At 41.1% G+C, this 20,721-nt stretch overlaps 1 protein-coding gene across 1 annotated transcript; it reads right to left on the bottom strand.

Moving 5' to 3' along the window:
- Positions 1–841: 841 nt before the first annotated feature.
- Positions 842–20,585, bottom strand: LOC128701399 (uncharacterized). Its single transcript, XM_053795109.2, has 6 exons — positions 20,518–20,585; positions 14,255–15,132; positions 8,344–8,582; positions 5,026–5,118; positions 3,192–3,389; positions 842–2,393 (listed from the first exon to the last, which is right to left on the bottom strand). Exons 1-6 carry the CDS (start codon positions 20,583–20,585, stop codon positions 1,443–1,445), a joined length of 2,427 nt encoding a protein of 808 aa, XP_053651084.2. The 3' UTR covers positions 842–1,442.
- Between the last annotated feature and the right edge of the window lie 136 nt (positions 20,586–20,721).

The following is a 20,721-nucleotide window of genomic DNA, read 5'->3' as shown; positions in this document are numbered from 1 at the left end:
CATGACTTGTTCTTTAGATAATTCCCTTCCACCACTTCCGAAGTGGTGACATTAATGCTGGTGAAGAGCTTTTAATCCAAGCTGCTGGAGCTACTCTCTCAGTCCTTGGGTAAAGCCTCATCACCTTCCATATTTCCCAGGTGTTGTAGTCTTCCTTAGTGAAAATAAATCAACTTCTTGAATATTAAACTCATATTATTCAACTTAACTTTGAATTCAACTCTTACTGATGCTAAGGGTTTAGCATTTTATTATAAAGCAAAATTATACCATGAGGTTGTATGATGTGCAAGAAAGGTATAAAATACTGACACTATGAAAGTAAAGACACATGTGCAACATCTGGATATCTTTATTGTAGATGTTTCGCCATCCAGTGGCTTTATCAATACAAATTCTAGGACATAATTGGAAGACTGTAGAACTATATACAAAAGATGAGGTAATCAGTCCCTCGGCCTTGGAGTTAGTGTTCACAGCATCGTGGTGGAGGAGAATCTGGAGCAAAGGCAAGAAGACTGGCGGTTATATAGGCGTCAGTGGATAAGGACATGCAGCAGACGAGGACACAGTCACTGGTAGGCGGGATTCCCCAGTGGAAGTAGGTCCTTCCCAAAGAGATGGGTTAGTAGCAGCAGCCGTGAAGAAGGTCTTGTAGATGTCCTCTGAACCAAGATTCCATGATGTTGCAGTAATCAGTCCCTCAGTTCAGAGGACATCTACAAGACCTTCACGGCTGCTGCTACTAACCCATCTCTTTGGGAAGGACCTACTTCCACTGGGGAATCCCGCCTACCAGTGACTATGCCCTCGTCTACTGCCCGTCCTTATCCACTGACACCTATATAACCGCCAGTCTTCTTGCCTTTGCTCCAGATTCTCCTCCACCACGATGCTGTGAACACTAACTCCAAGGCTGAGGGACTGATTACCTCATCTTTTGTATATAGTTCTACAGTCTTCCAATTATGTCCTAGAATTTGTATTGATAAAGCCACTGGATGGCGAAACATCTACAATAAAAATATCCAGATGTTGCACATGTGTCTTTACTTTCACAGGTTGTATGATGCTTTACATGCATGAGTAACCACTAAAACTCAAGGGGTCATACAATATCTGGGGAATGAAAAGCAATGAATCTTTTACTGATAGCAAGACAATCAACCTCCCTTGAAAGTTGACAGTAAAAACAACAAGACTAGCTGCTAAAATTTACAAAATGTGACAAAATGAAGAGATTAATGAGACAGATACTTATTTCATGAACAAATACTTATTTCATGACAAAATAAGAAAAATTCTAATGAGGATTTTCTTTCACTTTAGGAGTAACATGGTCTCAGCAAGTGCAGAAACTCTTATATAGTGTTAGAAACATATTCTTTATCTGTGTTTTCCTGCAATGTTCTTAACCTGGAGGAAACTTTAATCTAATTCACTTACAAAAAGTTCTTTAGTCTTCTTGTAACCTTCAATGTTTTCTGTTTTTCTTTGGCACAGTTTTTTTTATTTTCAGACTGTGAGCAGACAGTCTTTCTTTTAGAAGTATCTGTATTGTCATATGTAACTTCATCTGAGTCATCATCACTCAAATTTAAATAATGACTTTGATCACTCCCATGAGAGACAACATCTTGGAATGCATCTCTAACCATCTTTAACTGATTTGAATTCCATACAGCTAAGTGACTTTGGCCAGACTTATTGTCCTTGTCTTTAAATTTTTGCCACTCATCAATGTTTTCTTTGAACTGAAAAATTTTTTCCTTTAAACATTCAAGCAAAGATTCCAAATGTTTTATACAAATATTTAATTCATCATGGGACAAATTATTTGTGCCTCTTTCTGGTACAGGAACCTGTACAATTGTTAAAGTCAGTTTTTGTTCAGGCAGATAAGGTCTTGATGTAATCTGAGGGCCGACATCAGCAATAATTTCATATACTTTGCCTCTGTGAATTATAACTTCTAGTCCTTTAATTGGTGCAACAGCCTCTTCAGTATTAAGCTCAGGGCCCAAAGCATTATCTTGACTCGTATTAACTAAGAATTGGTTGGCATCTCTAGGTTCACCAACCTTCAATGTACTATGGAGGTATGCAGAGTCCCTCTTGACATTCCAGTACTTTCCCTTAAACTCCACAACATCAACAATGTCATCTAATTGACACTCTCCTCCTGCATCAGCAAACATGGCCTCTACATCTATATTCTCAAATGTTTCAGATTCATCATTTTGGAGCTTTCCAGCTTCCCCATTTATCTGCGTCTTTAACTTTATTTTTTCCATGACAGTTTTTAAGATTTCACTGAAGTCAGTCTCAGTTCTTTTAACTAAAGAATCTTGTATGCCACAAAAATCAAGTCCTACCTTTTCTTTTCTCATAATCTGAAATATAAATTAAATAAGTTTAGTTTGCTGTACAAATGCAATTTTGTCCATATTATCCATGATGTTATATGTGTTCAAAAAAAAGAGTATACATATATGTGTTGTTACTTGTTGCAGTTACAAGTGTTACAGCTACATGTGTGTTTGTCATGATTAATAATATTTCCTCACTGATATCTGATCATCATTTGTGAAGAAATATTTAATCAGAATTTTAGAATATTTGGTATCAAACATAAATGATAACACATTATGAACATGTATCTTGGACCTCTAGTTTCAGACAAGTGGTAAAACCCAAAGATGACAATGAAGCCAAAATATGAGACATTCTGAGATGGGTAAACATGTTAATGATGATTATGTCACAATGAGAATATAAAAGCAGAGTGGATGATGGGCTCAAACTGCAGTCTGTTAACTGACAAGTTAAGGTTAAGTAAGGTTTGTCAGGAAACATGACAAGCATTTCCCGATCCTTGTCTTAAGTCATATAATAACCCTCGGCTTTAGCTTTTGGTAATCTGACAGAGGCCTTTAGCTGGCTTACTAGTCAACCCCTTTAAAAATTATAGTTATGATTGTAAACATTAAGTGTTCTAATTGACAGTCTTGACACTTTACCATCTAGACTAACCCGGGCATTTATTAAGAGTCTGAGGTAAGTCCTGACGGTAGAGCACCAGGCTGTCAATTTACGGACCACAGTTTGAGCCCCTCATCCACCCTTCTGTTTATTTATTAACAGTTTATTATAATTAATTTGAGTTTATGTGAATATACATTTACTCTCACCTTTTCTAATTCTGTAATGGGAAAATACTGCCTGAAGATCTGTTGGAGGTCAGGCAGTAAGAACTGTAGTGACAGTTCCAGCTCCTGAGTAAAATCTTCATCCAGTTGTAAGGGGAAAGTTCCCTGCTCATGCAGAGTATTTATTATTGACTCAGCAGATTCAGCAAATGTGAAGTGTAGCAATCTGAAGCAGTCATCCTAAAGAACCACTTACTCTTATTTAAAGTTGGCAAACAAATTTGGCATTGTTCTAGCTACAATTACAGTACTATATGTAACCTATGAAAATAATAAATAGCAAAAATTTACATTTAGCAATGAGAAAAATTTTACATGAAACAGTTAAAAGTGCTGTAGTACTATCAGTATTACAATTAAGTCAGATACAAGAAAATTAGTTTTAATTCTTTCATGTCATTTCACCAGGTTAGCTACCAACATACGTCATTTCTGAACAAAAGTAAACATGCTCAAATGAGTTTCATTACTGTATTTCATTTTTCTTAGATAAAGTTCATAGTGTTTCCATATCCATAACTTATTGTCCATGAAAATGGAGACAAGCAGCTGTTAAAGGACATAATTATGATAGGAGTGAATGGAGACAAATGGTTTTTAATACTTGACGTGCTGTTGGAGTGTGAGCAACAGGGATTCAGGGAAACCGGTAGGCTGGACTTGAGTCCTGGAGATGGGAAGTACAGTGCCTGCACTCTGAAGGAGGGGTGTTAATGTTGCAGTTTAAAAACTGTAGTGTAAAGCACCCTTCTGGCAAGACAGTGATGGAGTGAATGATGGTGAAAGTTTTTATTTTTCGGGCCACCCTGCCTTGGTGGGAATCGGCCAGTGTGTTAATAATAATAATAAAACATATATACATACATAAAATATGCAATAATTTTAAAACATCTGAAATTTTGGAAAGTTTCCAAACATAGTCGAGAGATGTAGAACTCATGGAGGATGTAAAGAGAGTGGCATGCAGACGACATAATAGCAAATCAGGGAGCTGTATAAATACACATCAGCTTAAGCAGGGAATAGTTTTTACTTTGGCCACCAGAGGAAAAAGGTAGTGCTAAACACCTTCTTGCCTGAAAGATCTCAGAGAACAATGGAGATATTCAAAATGTTTTTAACCAGTAAAATTGCAACTTAGGTATGTACTTTAAAAACTAGACAAATCCTAGATTTTCAACCTATGGAGTTAAAGGGTTGTTATGTACAGTACTGTAGCTCATAAAACTTACTAATTCTTCACAGAGATCCTTGAAAGTGTAACTAAGAACCATTACCATGGGATATAACAAGTGAAATAATAAGAAAAATTTTAAGAGATTCAGCATTTTGAAATTAAAATGTAACTAGAAAAATAATGAAAAATGATTCTTGAATTCCTGCAAGCTAAATGCTGATACAACAGTTTAAGTGTAAAGTTATAAGATTTATAACTTTACACTTATTTGGAGACACTGTATAAAACTTTACTGTACTGTACTTTCCCACAACATCAGCATCTGCGGAGATTAAGCTCTAAATCCCCTCCTCCCTTGACACAAACTCAAACAGTACACAATAGCTGAACAAAAAAAAAATGTGTCTGTAAATTAACAGTCTACAGTGCCATTATTCGGTAATTGTAAAAAAGCAACCAATGACTCACAAAAATCATAACATTAATACAAACAAACGAGGGAACAAGCGTGGACGGAACTCACGACGAGCGATTGCTAAACTTTACACACTGATCTGGAGTTAGAGATCTCTTGCCATGGGTTCAATTCCCTCCTGTTCCCTGGTTTATTTAGAAAATTGAATGTTATTTTCTCATTACCTGATAATTAAACCGACGCTGAAATGCCTTCCAAATAAAATCTGGCAGATATTCAAGAACAATGTCTCCGTCAAAGTGTTCACTGTTCAAGTACTAAAACGAAAAGAAATAGTAAAATATATTACAACTGTGTGTGTAAAATGCATAATATTTATCAAAATGACTTTATAAATGTGTAAACACACTTCTACAAAAACATTCAACAGTAAATCTGTCTTGTCATTCAATGTGTGTTTACCTGGAGTTTACCTGGAGAGAGTTCCGGGGGTCAACGCCCCCGCGGCCCGGTCTGAGACCAGGCCTCCTGGTGGATCAGAGCCTGATCAACCAGGCTGTTGCTGCTGGCTGCACGCAAACCAACATACGAGCCACAGCCCGGCTGATCCGGAACTGACTTTAGGTGCTTGTCCAGTGCCAGCTTGAAGACTGCCAGGGGTCTGTTGGTAATCCCCCTTATGTGTGCTGGGAGGCAGTTGAACAGTCTCGGGCCCCTGACACTTATTGTATGGTCTCTTAACGTGCTAGTGACACCCCTGCTTTTCATTGGGGGGATGGTGCATCGTCTGCCAAGTCTTTTGCTTTCGTAATGAGTGATTTTCGTGTGCAAGTTCGGTACTAGTCCCTCTAGGATTTTCCAGGTGTATATAATCATGTATCTCTCCCTCCTGCGTTCCAGGAAATACAGGTTTAGGAACCTCAAGCGCTCCCAATAATTGAGGTGTTTTATCTCCGTTATGCGCGCCGTGAAAGTTCTCTGTACATTTTCTAGGTCGGCAATTTCACCTGCCTTGAAAGGTGCTGTTAGTGTGCAGCAATATTCCAGCCTAGATAGAACAAGTGACCTGAAGAGTGTCATCATGGGCTTGGCCTCCCTAGTTTTGAAGGTTCTCATTATCCATCCTGTCATTTTTCTAGCAGATGCGATTGATACAATGTTATGGTCCTTGAAGGTGAGATCCTCCGACATGATCACTCCCAGGTCTTTGACGTTGGTGTTTCGCTCTATTTTGTGGCCAGAATTTGTTTTGTACTCTGATAAAGATTTAATTTCCTCATGTTTACCATATCTGAGTAATTGAAATTTCTCATCGTTGAACTTCATATTGTTTTCTGCAGCCCACTGAAAGATTTGGTTGATGTCTGCCTGGAGCTTTGCAGTGTCTGCAATGGAAGACACTGTCATGCAGATTCGGGTGTCATCTGCAAAGGAAGACACGGTGCTGTGGCTGACATCCTTGTCTATGTCGGATATAAGGATGAGGAACAAGATGGGAGCGAGTACTGTGCCTTGTGGAACAGAGCTTTTCACCGTAGCTGCCTCGGACTTTACTCTGTTGACGACTACTCTCTGTGTTCTGTTAGTGAGGAAATTATAGATCCATCGACCGACTTTTCCTGTTATTCCTTTAGCACGCATTTTGTGTGCTATTACGCCATGGTCACACTTGTCGAAGGCTTTTGCAAAGTCTGTATATATTACATCTGCATTCTTTTTGTCTTCTAGTGCATTTAGGACCTTGTCGTAGTGGTCCAATAGTTGAGACAGACAGGAGCGACCTGTTCTAAACCCATGTTGCCCTGGGTTGTGTAACTGATGGGTTTCTAGATGCGTGGTGATCTTGCTTCTTAGGACCCTTTCAAAGATTTTTATGATATGGGATGTTAGTTAGTGCTATTGGTCTGTAGTTCTTTGCTGTTGCTTTACTGCCCCCTTTGTGGAGTGGGGCTATGTTGTTGTTGTGACTTGAGGCAGAACTTCCACTCTTGCCTTATAAAACAATAACTTCCACATAAGATTTTAAACTTAGTATTGCAATAACATTGACAAAAATCAGTTTAAATAAAATAAATTAAATAAATACATATATTTAATTTATGTTAAAAAATACCAAACACAATTAAGCAACCATTTATCATTAAAAACTCTTGCTCTTAATGTTCAAAAAATATCAAAGTATTTTATCCACAATGGTAAAGTACCAAACATTCTGAAAAAAACACCCTGACCTTGATCACTGTAAATACTGCGGAACCACTTAAACTTGTGTGTGTCAGACCTAATTCATGTCTGCATAAATAACTCACTATGATTATAAATAAATATAAACATGTAAATAGTTCATTACCATAGTAACTTATTCAGTTATCAAAACTTTGGGGCCCAGTCCCTGGATCCATTATGTATCTCTGTAATGTTGAGGTACAGTCCTTGGACCCATTATGTACTTTTGTAATCTTTTGACTACCATTTACAGGATGGGTACGAGGTGCATAATAAAGATATTAAGCTAACTTTCCCTCATTAAAATTATTGAAAACTTCACCTTATAATTTACAGTGGAACCCAGGTTTTTGTCTTTAATCCGTTCCAGAAGGTCGGCCGAAAACCGATTTGTACTAAAACTGAAGTAATATTTCCCATAAGAAATAATGTAAATCCAATTAATCCGTTCCAGACACCCAAAAATGTTAACAAAAAATACATTTTATGGAGAATAACTATAGTTTTACATACACTACCACCATCACAACCACTACCACCCTCTACCTCCATCATTACAACCCTCTACCACCATCACTACCACCTTCTACCACCATCACTACCAACCTCTACCACCATCACTATCAACCTCTACCACCATCACTACCACCCTCTACCACCATCACTACCACCCTCTACCACCATCACTACCACCCTCTACCACCATCACTACCACCCTCTACCACCATCACTACCACCCTCTACCACCATCACTACCACCCTCTACCACCATCACTACCACCCTCTACCACCATCACTACCACCCTCTACAAGTAACAAAGGCAGACTGAGTCATGACCACATGAACGGCCGCGTCCCGCCGGCAGGCGGACGTGTCTGGTATGGACGATTTCTGAGCGGGTGTACGAAAACTGGGGAAAAATTTCGCTGAAAAAAGTGGTCGAAAACTTAACTGTATGATAACCAGACCAGACAAAAACCAGGGTTCCACTGTTTATTATCAAACAAATTTGTCTCTTCATGGGTTGCCTTGAAGCTGCTGAAGGGCTTTTGGTCTAAGGAACTTGGAGTAACTCTCCCCTTTCATAAATCAAATCTGATAACCACTCTCCCCTCCCACACCCCAGGCATTGCATCACCTTCATGGATTCTAAGTAAGTTTATTTAGGTACAGATACACACAAATTATCATACATAGTAACATGTGTAAATTACCTAGGATAACACAAAAAAGCCAAGATAAAGTGACTTATTTCCATTCGGGTCCTTGCCTTGTACACGAATATTGTACAACAACAAATTGTTACATGACTTACCAGTAACTTTGCTGTCATGTAGAGTCTTACTGTTAATTCATGTTGCATATCATCTCGGTGTAATGGCTCAAACTGCACAAAACCTTCCAATACATCAACGAGTTTCTTCAAATAATCCTTGTCCTTTACATGACTCACCCTGAACTTAACAAGTTGAGAGTGTTGTCGTATGCTATTCATATACCTTGACACTGGAAGGTATGGCTCTTTATTTCTCGTCTTGAATACTTTTTCAATTTCTGCAAAAGTCAGTAATCAGTATTACATTCAATAACATAAAATAAACATAAATATGTACAGCATTATATTTGAAGGATGAAACACTTGTGAAACACTTGGGAGTCTTTACTGAGGAAACATTTTTGTCACTACTGGTTTCTTCAGTCCAATACAGAGAAGAACAGTGGAAGATGATGGAGATGATGGAACATTCCAGTAGATATTCCTTGATATTCACTTGAATGTTCCACTCAATTGGATATCTATGCCAGAAAAAATAGAGATCATTTATTGCCTACATAAAGGTAACAGAGCATTTAAACAACTAGGACTGCCTCACAGAATTTGGAATGTATTAACAGAAGCATAGAAGAGAGACACCTGATAACATATACAGTGGACCCCCGATTAACGATATTTTTTCATTCCAGAAGTATGTTCAGGTGCCAGTATTGACCGAATTTGTTCCCATAAGGAATATTGTGAAGTAGATTAGTCCATTTCAGACCCCCAAACATACACGTACAAACGCACTTATATAAATACACTTACATAATTGGTCACATTAGGAGGTGATCATTAAGCGGGGGTCCACTGTACTTCCAAATACTGGCCATAAGATACTGGAGTGAGAAAGATAGTGTAAAATAGTTTCAGTGAAAATAAGTACCATCGACACAATAAGAATAGTGTGTCTATATCCATAGACCAAGACTAGTCATCCAGTCACAAACAGAAATTAGAAACATTGCCAGAAAATGTATAGAAGTTTTCAAGAGGAAACTAGATGACCATCTCTGCCCAGTGCCACAGTAACAAGGAAGGTTAATATAATGTTTAGGGATCCACCGTGTTGGGTGATAATTTATAATATTTAACGTGTACAATATTAAGTGGGCTAAGATTACCGACTACTAGACACAACTTGGGTATTAGTTTAAATTTTACAATGCGTACAACTTGTGAATAACATAGAATAAATATTTCTTGTGCAAATTGTTATTTTGGGTTATGCTTTATTACATTAAAGTTAATTAATTTTGGTTGCACAGCACATCTGAACCAATCAATGCTTTTTAATAAGTAGAGCCTAAAATCAATATTAACTTCCATTCTTCTACAATACCATATGTTACTAAGTATGATAATTGTACTTCTTGTAACTGTACCTAAATAAACTCATTTGTAAAGAAAAATTTGTCCTTATCTCTTCAGTTCCAATTTTCTTATACTACTTATGTTTACCTGGAGTTTACCTGGAGAGAGAGCTCCAGGGGTCAACGCCCCCACAGCCCAGTCTGTGACTAGGCCTCATGGTGGATCAGGGCCTGATCAACCAGGCTGTTACTGCTGGCTGCACGCAATTCAACGTACAAGCCACAGCCCGGTTGGTCAGGTACCGATTTTAGGTGCTTGTCCAGTGCCTGCTTGAAGACAGCCAGGGGTCTATTGGTAATCCCCCTTATGTATGCTGGGAGGCAGTTGAACAGTCTTCGGTCCCTGACACTTACTGTGTTGTCTCTTAACGTGCTAGTGACACCCTTGCTTTTCATTGGGGGGATGTTGCATCGTCTGCCAAGTCTTTTGCTTTCGTAGGGAGTGATTTTCGTGTGCAAGTTTGGTACAAGCCCCTCTAGGATTTTCCGGGTGTATATAATCATGTATCTCTCCCGCCTGCGTTACAGGGAATACAGGTTCAGAAACCTCAAGCGCTCCCAGTAATTGAGGTGTTTTATCTCCGTTATGCGCGCCGTGAAGGTTCTCTGTACATTTTCTAGGTCAGCAATTTCACCTGCCTTGAAAGATGCTGTTAGTGTGCAGCAATATTCCAGCCTAGATAGAACAAGCGACCTGAAGAGTGTCATCATGGGCTTGGCATCCCTAGTTTTAAAGGTTCTCATTATCCATCCTGTCATTTTTCTAGCAGATGCGATTTATACAATGTTATGGTCCTTGAAGCTGAGATCCTCCGACATGATCACTCCCAGGCCACTATGTTACTCCTATTGAGGCTACACTGGAGTTTACCTGGAGAGAGTTTCGGGGGTCAACGCCCCTGCGGCCCGGTCTGTGACCAGGCCTCCTGGTGGATCAGCCCCTGATCAACCAGGCTGTTGCTGCTGGCTGCACGCAAACCAACGTACGAGCCACAGCCCGGCTGATCAGGAACTGACTTTAGGTGCTTGTCCAGTGCCAGCTTGAAGACTGCCAGGGGTCTGTTGGTAATCCCCCTTATGTGTGCTGGGAGGCAGTTGAACAGTCTCGGGCCCCTGACACTTATTGTATGGTTTCTTAACGTGCTAGTGACACCCCTGCTTTTCATTGGGGGGATGGTGCATCGTCTGCCAAGTCTTTTGCTTTCGTAGTGAGTGATTTTCGTGTGCAAGTTCGGTACTAGTCCCTCTAGGATTTTCCAGGTGTATATAATCATGTATCTCTTCCTCCTGCGTTCCAGGGAGTACAGGTTTAGAAACCTCAAGCGCTCCCAGTAATTGAGGTGTTTTATCTCCGTTATGCGCGCCGTGAAAGTTCTCTGTACATTTTCTAGGTCGGCAATTTCACCTGCCTTGAAAGGTGCTGTTAGAGTGCAGCAATATTCCAGCCTAGATAGAACAAGTGACCTGAAGAGTGTCATCATGGGCTTGGCCTCCCTAGTTTTGAAGGTTCTCATTATCCATCCTGTCATTTTTCTAGCAGATGCGATTGATACAATGTTATGGTCCTTGAAGGTGAGATCCTCCGACATAATCACTCCCAGGTCTTTGATGTTGGTGTTTCGTTCTATTTTGTGGCCAGAATTTGTTTTGTACTCTGATGAAGATTTAATTTCCTCATGTTTACCATATCTGAGTAATTGAAATTTCTCATCGTTGAACTTCATATTGTTTTTCGCAGCCCACTGAAAGATTTGGTTGATGTCCGCCTGGAGCCTTGCAGTGTCTGCAATGGAAGACACTGTCATGCAGATTCGGGTGTCATCTGCAAAGGAAGACACGGTGCTGTGGCTGACATCCTTGTCTATGTCGGATATGAGGATGAGGAACAAGATGGGAGCTAGTACTGTGCCTTGTGGAACAGAGCTTTTCACCGTAGCTGCCTCGGACTTTACTCTGTTGACGACTACTCTCTGTGTTCTGTTAGTGAGGAAATTATAGATCCATCGACCGACTTTTCCTGTTATTCCTTTAGCACGCATTTTGTGCGCTATTACGCCATGATCACACTTGTCGAAGGCTTTTGCAAAGTCTGTATATATTACATCTGCATTCTTTTTGTCTTCTAGTGCATTTAGGACCTTCTCGTAGTGATCCAATAGTTGAGACAGACAGGAGCGACCTGTTCTAAACCCATGTTGCCCTGGGTTGTGTAACTGATGGGTTTCTAGATGGGTGGTGATCTTGCTTCTTAGGACCCTTTCAAAGATTTTTATGATATGGGATGTTAGTGCTATTGGTCTGTAGTTCTTTGCTATTGCTTTACTGCCCCCTTTGTGGAGTGGGGCTATGTCTGTTGTTTTTAGTAACTGAGGGACGACCCCCGTGTCCATGCTCCCTCTCCATAGGATGGAAAAGGCTCGTGATAGGGGCTTCTTGCAGTTCTTGATGAACACAGAGTTCCATGAGTCTGGCCCTGGGGCAGAGTGCATGGGCATGTCATTTATCGCCTGTTCGAAGTCATTTGGCGTCAGGATAACATCGGATAGGCTTGTGTTAATCAAATTTTGTGGCTCTCTCATAAAAAATTCATTTTGATCTTCGACTCTCAGTCTGGTTAGCGGCTTGCTAAAAACTGAGTCATATTGGGACTTGAGTAGCTCACTCATTTCCTTGCTGTCATCTGTGTAGGACCCATCTTGTTTAAGTAGGGGCCCAATACTGGACGTTGTTCTCGATTTTGATTTGGCATAGGAGAAGAAATACTTTGGGTTTCTTTCGATTTCATTTATGGCTTTTAGTTCTTCACTGCTAAAGTTATTTTTATTTTTTCATATTCATCTATAATATTATAATGTCATCAGATCTCTCATCCTCCTAGCAGCCTACAAGGGCATCTTTAACATTTATAGCCTTTTATTCATAATTTTTTTAACTCTGGGACCTGAAGTTTAACCAAGACTCAAATCTACCAATGGCATAGTAAGGCTAAGTCACATTAAGATATATTGGATTAGATGTATTTCATTAGGTTATATTTTTTATTATTTTCACAAAATATTTCAACTGTAAAAACCACTTTAATACTGTATAGATCAAATTAATTATTGGCCGAAATCTACCGAGGAGCAGCATTTTATATTACCAAAATGAAATGACCTTTGTGGAATTAGTGCTTAGTTTTGATCATAATAATACTACCAAAATGAAAATAAAGGTTTAGTTGGGTGGAGACCCTAAACTAGACATAATCAGAAAAAAATAAATTCATGGAGAAAGTCAATATTACAACTACTGCAAATTTAAAAAAAAATATATATGAACCTAGCCATGAAGACAGGACCCAAATTGAAATGTTATTTTGATTGTTTTGGGGATTATCCAAGGTAATTTACACGTATGTTAAACTATGTTTGATAATTGTACCTATGTATATCTGTACCTAAATAATCTTACTAACCATGTTATTTTCATATATAGGGGAAGTGCTAAACCCATAAAATCTATGGGTCCTAATGGAAATGTCACTGATTTTTTTAGTTTATCCTTGATAAGTTTATTTAAGTAGAGTTACACATAAATAAAGTTACATAAATTATCATACATAGCAGCATATGTGTAGGTTAACCAGGATAACCAAAAAAAAGTCAAAGTGACTTATTTCCATTGGGTAATTTACACTTGTTATTATTTTTGATAACTGTTTTCAGTTAAATTTGCATAAATGTACTGTGTGTACCTGTACCTTAATCTCCTTAATTACTCTGAGATTAAGTAACTTTATTTAGGTAAACTCCAAGTAAACTCCAGTTACAGGTACACACAAGTACAAATATTTTACCTAGTAACATGTATGTAAATTAACCTTCAGGATAACCCCCCCCCCCCAAAAAAAAAAAAAAGTCAGTGACTTATCTCCACTGAGGTGCCTGGGATACGGGAAGTAATCAGGCTTAATCTAAGGGAAGGGCAGGTCTAATCCCTTGGATCAAGAGCTTTTCAATGTCATGGATGATTAGACTGTTTATGGGAAGCACTAAACCCATAGGAATCATACACTGCCCGGGCGATAATCAGCTTCCATGTAATGGATATTTTATTGAATCTGTAACAAAATTAAATGAATCTTTAATTGGAAGTTGAGGATAAGCCCATTTCCTTGGATCAAGAGCGTCTCACCAGGCTCAAGGAATATATTAAAAAAAGTGAAGGTGCCAGGGAGGCCCCTAGAGGTGACCCCCAGGATATTATTGTAATTATTACATTCTTGGGGGGAGCAGTAAACTCGTAGGGGGTCATAGTGCCTGGGAGAGTGGATTACAATCATGTTGAAGGCAAGAGAGATAATAAGCTCCAACACCGTGGATGAAGATCCCTTCACCGGCCACCCACATGGTGGACCACGTGCAGGATCTTGCAACAGCAGTTGCAACAATTAACTTTGACTGGTCTATAATCATAATTATAATTTTAAAGTAGTGGAAGAGTAAGCAAGAGTTATCTAACAGCCTCTAACAAGTCTGGCGGTGATAACTTACTTGAACACAAGTAATTATATTCATGTTTGATGGAGTATTCGTATATCCAAGACAACATACGTTCCTCCTCAGTCAGGCTGTCCATCCTGCTGACACTGTCGCTGTCAGGTCTCTGCTGCTGACACTGTTGCTGCCAGGCCACTGCTGATGACACTGTTGCTGCCAGGCCACTGCTGATGACACTGTCGCTGCCAGGCCACTGCTGCTGACACTGTCGCTGCCAGGCCACTGCTGATGACACTGTCGCTGCCAGGCCACTGCTGCTGACACTGTTGCTGCCAGGCCACTGCTGCTGACACTGTTGCTGCCAGGCCACTGCTGCTGACACTGTTGCTGCCAGGCCACTGCTGATGACACTGTTGCTCCCAGGCCACTGCTGATGACACTGTTGCTGCCAGGCCACTGCTGCTGACACTGTTGCTGCCAGGCCACTGCTGATGACACTGTTGCTGCCAGGCCACTGCTGATGACACTGTTGCTGCCAGGCCACTGCTGATGACACTGTTGCTGCCAGGCCACTGCTGATGACACTGTTGCTGCCAGGCCACTGCTGATGACACTGTTGCTGCCAGGCCACTGCTGATGACACTGTTGCTGCCAGGCCACTGCTGCTGACACTGTTGCTGCCAGGCCACTGCTGATGACACTGTTGCTGCCAGGCCACTGCTGATGACACTGTTGCTGCCAGGCCACTGCTGATGACACTGTTGCTGCCAGGCCACTGCTGCTGACACTGTTGCTCCCAGGCCACTGCTGATGACACTGTTGCTGCCAGGCCACTGCTGATGACACTGTTGCTGCCAGGCCACTGCTGATGACACTGTTGCCGCCAGGCCACTGCTGATGACACTGTTGCTGCCAGGCCACTGCTGATGACACTGTTCAAATTCAAATTCAAAGTTTATTCTCTATAAGGATTACAATGCTGAGTTTACAGAATTTGGTTATTGTGTGGTTTACATGTAGTTAAATAATGATTACAGAGTGTACCACTAGAGCACCTAGCATGGCTAGGCATTACAGAGTGTACCACTAGAACACCTAGCATGGCTAGGCATTACAGAGTGTACCACTAGAACGCCTAGCATGGCTAGGCATTACAGAGTGTACCACTAGAACGCCTAGCATGACTAGGCATTTCGGGCAGACTTAGTTTAATTCTTTATTTTAAAATATTACAAATTATGAGGTAAGTTGGTATTATGGCTAAGTGACTAAATACTAGTTTGTGAGTTTAGCAATGTGAATGCTTTTGTTTTGGCACAGTACATAGTTTCAGTATTGGAGTATCATAGGATTCATTATTTTAAGATTGAGATTAATATTTCTGTTTATGGTCAAAACTAAAACTGGTCAAATGGGTGAGTGAGTGTAAGTGTGAACCACCAGGTGGTATTTGTGTAGTTAGTTGATGGGGTGTATCAGGGAGATAAGATGTTTTCTAATGGTAGTTTTGAAGGTGATGAATGTGTCTGCAGTTCTAGAGTTCTCAGGTAGGGTGTTCCAGATTTTAGGGCCTTTGACATACATTGAATTTTTGTAAAGGTTTAGTCGGACATGGGGAATGTCGTAGAGAAGTTTGTGTCTGGTGTTATGCCTGTGGGTTCTGTCACAACTATCAAGAAAGCGTTTTAGGTCAAGGTTGATATTAGAGTTTAAGGCCATGTAGATGTAGATTGCATAGTAGTAAGTGTGGATGTACTGAACAGGGAGTAAGTTTAGGTCTTGTAGATGAATGGTTCAGAGAACCGACATGTTGATAAATTAGACACATGTACAACTCTTGGGTATCTTTATTGAGGAAACGTTTCCTCAATAAAGATACCCAAGAGTTGTACGTGTCTAATTTATCAACATGTCGGTTCTCTGAACCATTCATCTACAAACCTGTCAGACACTGCAACTTCTTGGGATCTTAATACTTGGGAATTCTTCGCTTGCCTAATTCTTGGGCACGACCTACTTCAACATTGAACAAATGTTACACGACCTATGACTGCTGCACCTCTCCTGCCAACGGTTTATAAGCTCCTTCTCAGCACGTATGCCGTATTCTATTCAAGATTGATGGACTGACCACATCGACTCAAGGTTGAGGGACTGATTACCTCATTCTCCTCCTGTTCTTCAAGATTCTCCTTTGTATGGACTGATGAAGCCACTGTGTGGCGAAACGTTTCCTCAATAAAAATACCCAAGAGTTGTACATGTGTCTAATTTATCAAGTTTAGGTCTATGAAGAGTGGGGGGGGGGGTTGCCAGGGATGGGATTTAGTGATTATTCTTACTGCAGCTTTTTGTTGGGTTTGCAGAGATTGGTGGATGAATTTGGTAGGGTGTGCAAAAGAAGAAAATTAAAGGTGAATACAGGAAAGAGTAAGGTTATGAGGATAGCAAAAAGATTAGGTGATGAAAGATTGAATATCAGATTGGAGGGAGAGAGTATGGAGGAGGTGAATGTATTCAGATATTTGGGAGTGGACGTGTCAGCGGATGGGTCTATGAAAGATGAGGTGAATCATAGAATTGATGAGGGAAAAAGAGTGAGTGGTGCACTTAGGAGTCTGTGGAGACAAAGAACTTTGTCCTTGGAGGCAAAGAGGGGAATGTATGAGAGCATAGTTTTACCAACGCTCTTATATGGGTGTGAAGCGTGGGTGATGAATGTTGCAGCGAGGAGAAGGCTGGAGGCAGTGGAGATGTCATGTCTGAGGGCAATGTGTGGTGTGAATATAATGCAGAGAATTCGTAGTTTGGAAGTTAGGAGGAGGTGCGGGATTACCAAAACTGTTGTCCAGAGGGCTGAGGAAGGGTTGTTGAGGTGGTTCGGACATGTAGAGAGAATGGAGCGAAACAGAATGACTTCAAGAGTGTATCAGTCTGTAGTGGAAGGAAGGCGGGGTAGGGGTCGGCCTAGGAAAGGTTGGAGAGAGGGGGTAAAGGAGGTTTTGTGTGCGAGGGGCTTGGACTTCCAGCAGGTATGCATGAGCGTGTTTGATAGGAGTGAATGGAGACAAATGGTTTTTAATACTTGACGTGCTGTTGGAGTGTGAGCAAAGTAACATTTATGAAGGGGTTCAGGGAAACCGGCAGGCCGGACTTGAGTCCTGGAGATGGGAAGTACAGTGCCTGCACTCTGAAGGAGGGGTGTTAATGTTGCAGTTTAAAAACTGTAGTGTAAAGCACCCTTCTGGCAAGACAGTGATGGAGTGAATGATGGTGAAAGTTTTTCTTTTTCGGGCCACCCTGCCTTGGTGGGAATCGGCCAGTGTGATAATAATAATAATAAAAATTATTGGCTTTAGGTGTGTTGCTGCAGTTGATCCCCAAGCACAAATAGCATAGGTGAGGTATGGATAAATAAGTGAGTGGTACAGTGTGAGAAGGGCATTTTGCGGCACGTAGTATCGTATCTTGGAGAGGATCCCAACCGTTTTGGATACTTTTTTGGTTATATGCTGGATATGGGTGCTGAAATTCAGGTTGTTGTCAAGGTATAAGCCTAGGAATTTGTTGCCAGGCCACTGCTGCTGACACTGTTACTGCCAGGCCACTGCTGATGACACTGTTGCTGCCAGGCCACTGTTGCTGCCAGGCCACTGCTGATGACACTGTCGCTGTTGTCAGGTCACTGATACTGCTGCTGACACTTGCCGCCAGGTCACTGCTGCTGACACTGTTGCTGTTGTCAAGCCAATGACACTTGCTGCCAGGTCACTGCTGCTGACACTGTCCCTCTTGTCAGGTCACTGACACTTCTGTTGACACTGTTGCTGTCATGTCACCGCTGCTGACACTGTTGCTGTTGTCAAGCCACTGACACTTGCTGCCAGGTCACTGCTGCTGACACTGTCCCTCTTGTCAGGTCACTGACACTTCTGTTGACACTGTTGCTGTCATGTCACCGCTGCTGACACTGTTGCTGTCAGGTTACTGCTGTTCCTGACACTTATTATTCACAAGTAACAACTTAACAAACTCTTAAACGTTAGATTACGTGAGGCCAGCAGTAACAGCCTGGTTGATCAGGCCCTGATCCACCATGAGGCCTGGTCACAGACCGGGCCGCGGGGGCGTTGACCCCCAGGTATACTCCAGGTATACCGAACTTGAGGTTTATACATGATATAAATACAACCTGACTAATTATACACAACTTTTGTCAGTTGTATAAATAAACCAGATACACAACTATCACTTGTAATGTTGATAAATGTTGATAAATGTTGATAAATGTTGATACAGACGAGACGCTGAAAAACACACTTCAAAAATTGGAATTTAAATGTATTAGCGGAAATTTGTCGCCACGTGATCAATCCTGAAGAAGCCAGTAATAATAATAATAATAATAATAATAATAATAATAATAATAATAATAATACAGACCATAGCTGACACCCATGATATACTACTATATAAAAAGCCGCTTGTTATTACCTGGAGTTTACCTGGAGAGAGTTTCGGGGGTCAACGCCCCCGCGGCCCGGTCTGTGACCAGGCCTCCTGGTGGATCAGCGCCTGATCAACCAGGCTGTTGCTGCTGGCTGCACGCAAACCAACGTACGAGCCACAGCCCGGCTGATCAGGAACTGACTTTAGGTGCTTGTCCAGTGCCAGCTTGAAGACTGCCAGGGGTCTGTTGGTAATCCCCCTTATGTGTGCTGGGAGGCAGTTGAACAGTCTCGGGCCCCTGACACTTATTGTATGGTCTCTTAACGTGCTAGTGACACCCCTGCTTTTCATTGGGGGGATGGTGCATCGTCTGCCAAGTCTTTTGCTTTCGTAGTGAGTGATTTTCGTGTGCAAGTTCGGTACTAGTCCCTCTAGGATTTTCCAGGTGTATATAATCATGTATCTCTCCCTCCTGCGTTCCAGGGAATACAGGTTTAGAAACCTCAAGCGCTCCCAGTAATTGAGGTGTTTTATCTCCGTTATGCGCACCGTGAAGGTTCTCTGTACATTTTCTAGGTCGGCAATTTCACCTGCCTTGAAAGGTGCTGTTAGAGTGCTGCAATATTCCAGCCTAGATAGAACAAGTGACCTGAAGAGTGTCATCATGGGCTTGGCCTCCCTAGTTTTGAAGGTTCTCATTATTCATCCTGTCATTTTTCTAGCAGATGCGATTGATACAATGTTATGGTCCTTGAAGGTGAGATCCTCCGACATAATCACTCCCAGGTCTTTGACGTTGGTGTTTCGCTCTATTTTTGTGGCCAGAATTTGTTTTGTACTCTGATGAAGATTTAATTTCCTCATGTTTACCATATCTGAGTAATTGAAATTTCTCATCGTTGAACTTCATATTGCTTTCTGCAGCCCACTGAAAGATTTGGTTGATGTCCGCCTGGAGCCTTGCAGTGTCTGCAATGGAAGACACTGTCATGCAGATTCGGGTGTCATCTGCAAAGGAAGACACGGTGCTGTGGCTGACATCCTTGTCTATGTCGGATATGAGGATGAGGAACAAGATGGGAGCTAGTACTGTGCCTTGTGGAACAGAGCTTTTCACCGTAGCTGCCTCGGACTTTACTCTGTTGACGACTACTCTCTGTGTTCTGTTAGTGAGGAAATTAGGTTAGTTTTGTCCCAGGATGCGACCCACACCAGTCCACTAACACCCAGGTACCTATTATTACTGATAGGTGAACATAGACAATCGGTGTAAGGAAACACGCCCAATGTTTCTACCCTTGTTGGGAATCGAACCCGGAACCTCACCGTGTGAAGCGATAGCTTTATTAGACATTTATTACAAGGCACCGTAATAAATGTCCTGAACTGTACATAAGACTCTCTTTTCCACAACTTGCATAGCTATTTATCCTCTACTTTGATTATTACTAATAAAACAAAAATTAATATACCGTGTACAGTACATGAAATGATATAGGACAGCACAGGTTCGGTAACAGTTGTGGATGAGTGGAATAAACTCCCGAGTAATGTTATTGAAGCTAAAACCTTATGCTTTAAAAATAGACAAATACATGAGTAGGTGTGAGTTAGACCTGCCTAGCATGGGTCAGTATGCCCCCTGCAGTGCTCCTCTCATGTGTCCATGTGCAAAACAACCATATAGGGGGAGCTGAATAATAGCTCTAGAGCTCTTGTGTTGTAGTCAACACATCATCACGAGCTTGCAATTTTCCAGAAAAAAATGAGAAATTCCAAGAAAATACGTTTAGAGGATGGAACAATATTGTTCCAGGCCATGGAACTGAACTCTTCTCCACCCATAGTACCCATGGTACCTTCCGTACCCATCGTTCCAGATCATGGAACTGAACTCTTCTCCACCCATGGTACCCATGGTACCTTCCGTACCCATCGTTCAAGACCATGGAACTGAACTCTTCTCGAAATTCAATTTCATTAACAAAAACATACAGTGGGGTCAAGTAAACCATGTCCTAAATGAAACAAGCTGAGAAGATATTCTAAACAACACGGATCTGAACATTTGC

This window comes from Cherax quadricarinatus, chromosome 72 (genome assembly GCF_038502225.1).
Source record: "Cherax quadricarinatus isolate ZL_2023a chromosome 72, ASM3850222v1, whole genome shotgun sequence".
Lineage (NCBI taxonomy): Eukaryota > Metazoa > Arthropoda > Malacostraca > Decapoda > Parastacidae > Cherax > Cherax quadricarinatus.
The sequence above is the reverse complement of the archived record's forward strand: the minus strand, read 5'-3'. Positions and strand labels throughout refer to the sequence as shown.

Coding starts and splice junctions, on each gene's coding strand:
- LOC128701399 (XM_053795109.2), bottom strand. CDS start 20,585: ATGGGTACGGAAGGTACCATGGGTACCATGGGTGGAGAAGAGTTCAGT. Junction 8,583..14,254: donor ATATAATTACTTGTGTTCAA/GTAAGTTATCAC, acceptor TGACTTTTGCAG/AAATTGAAAAAGTATTCAAG. Junction 5,119..8,343: donor ACATGACAGCAAAGTTACTG/GTAAGTCATGTA, acceptor TTTTCGTTTTAG/TACTTGAACAGTGAACACTT.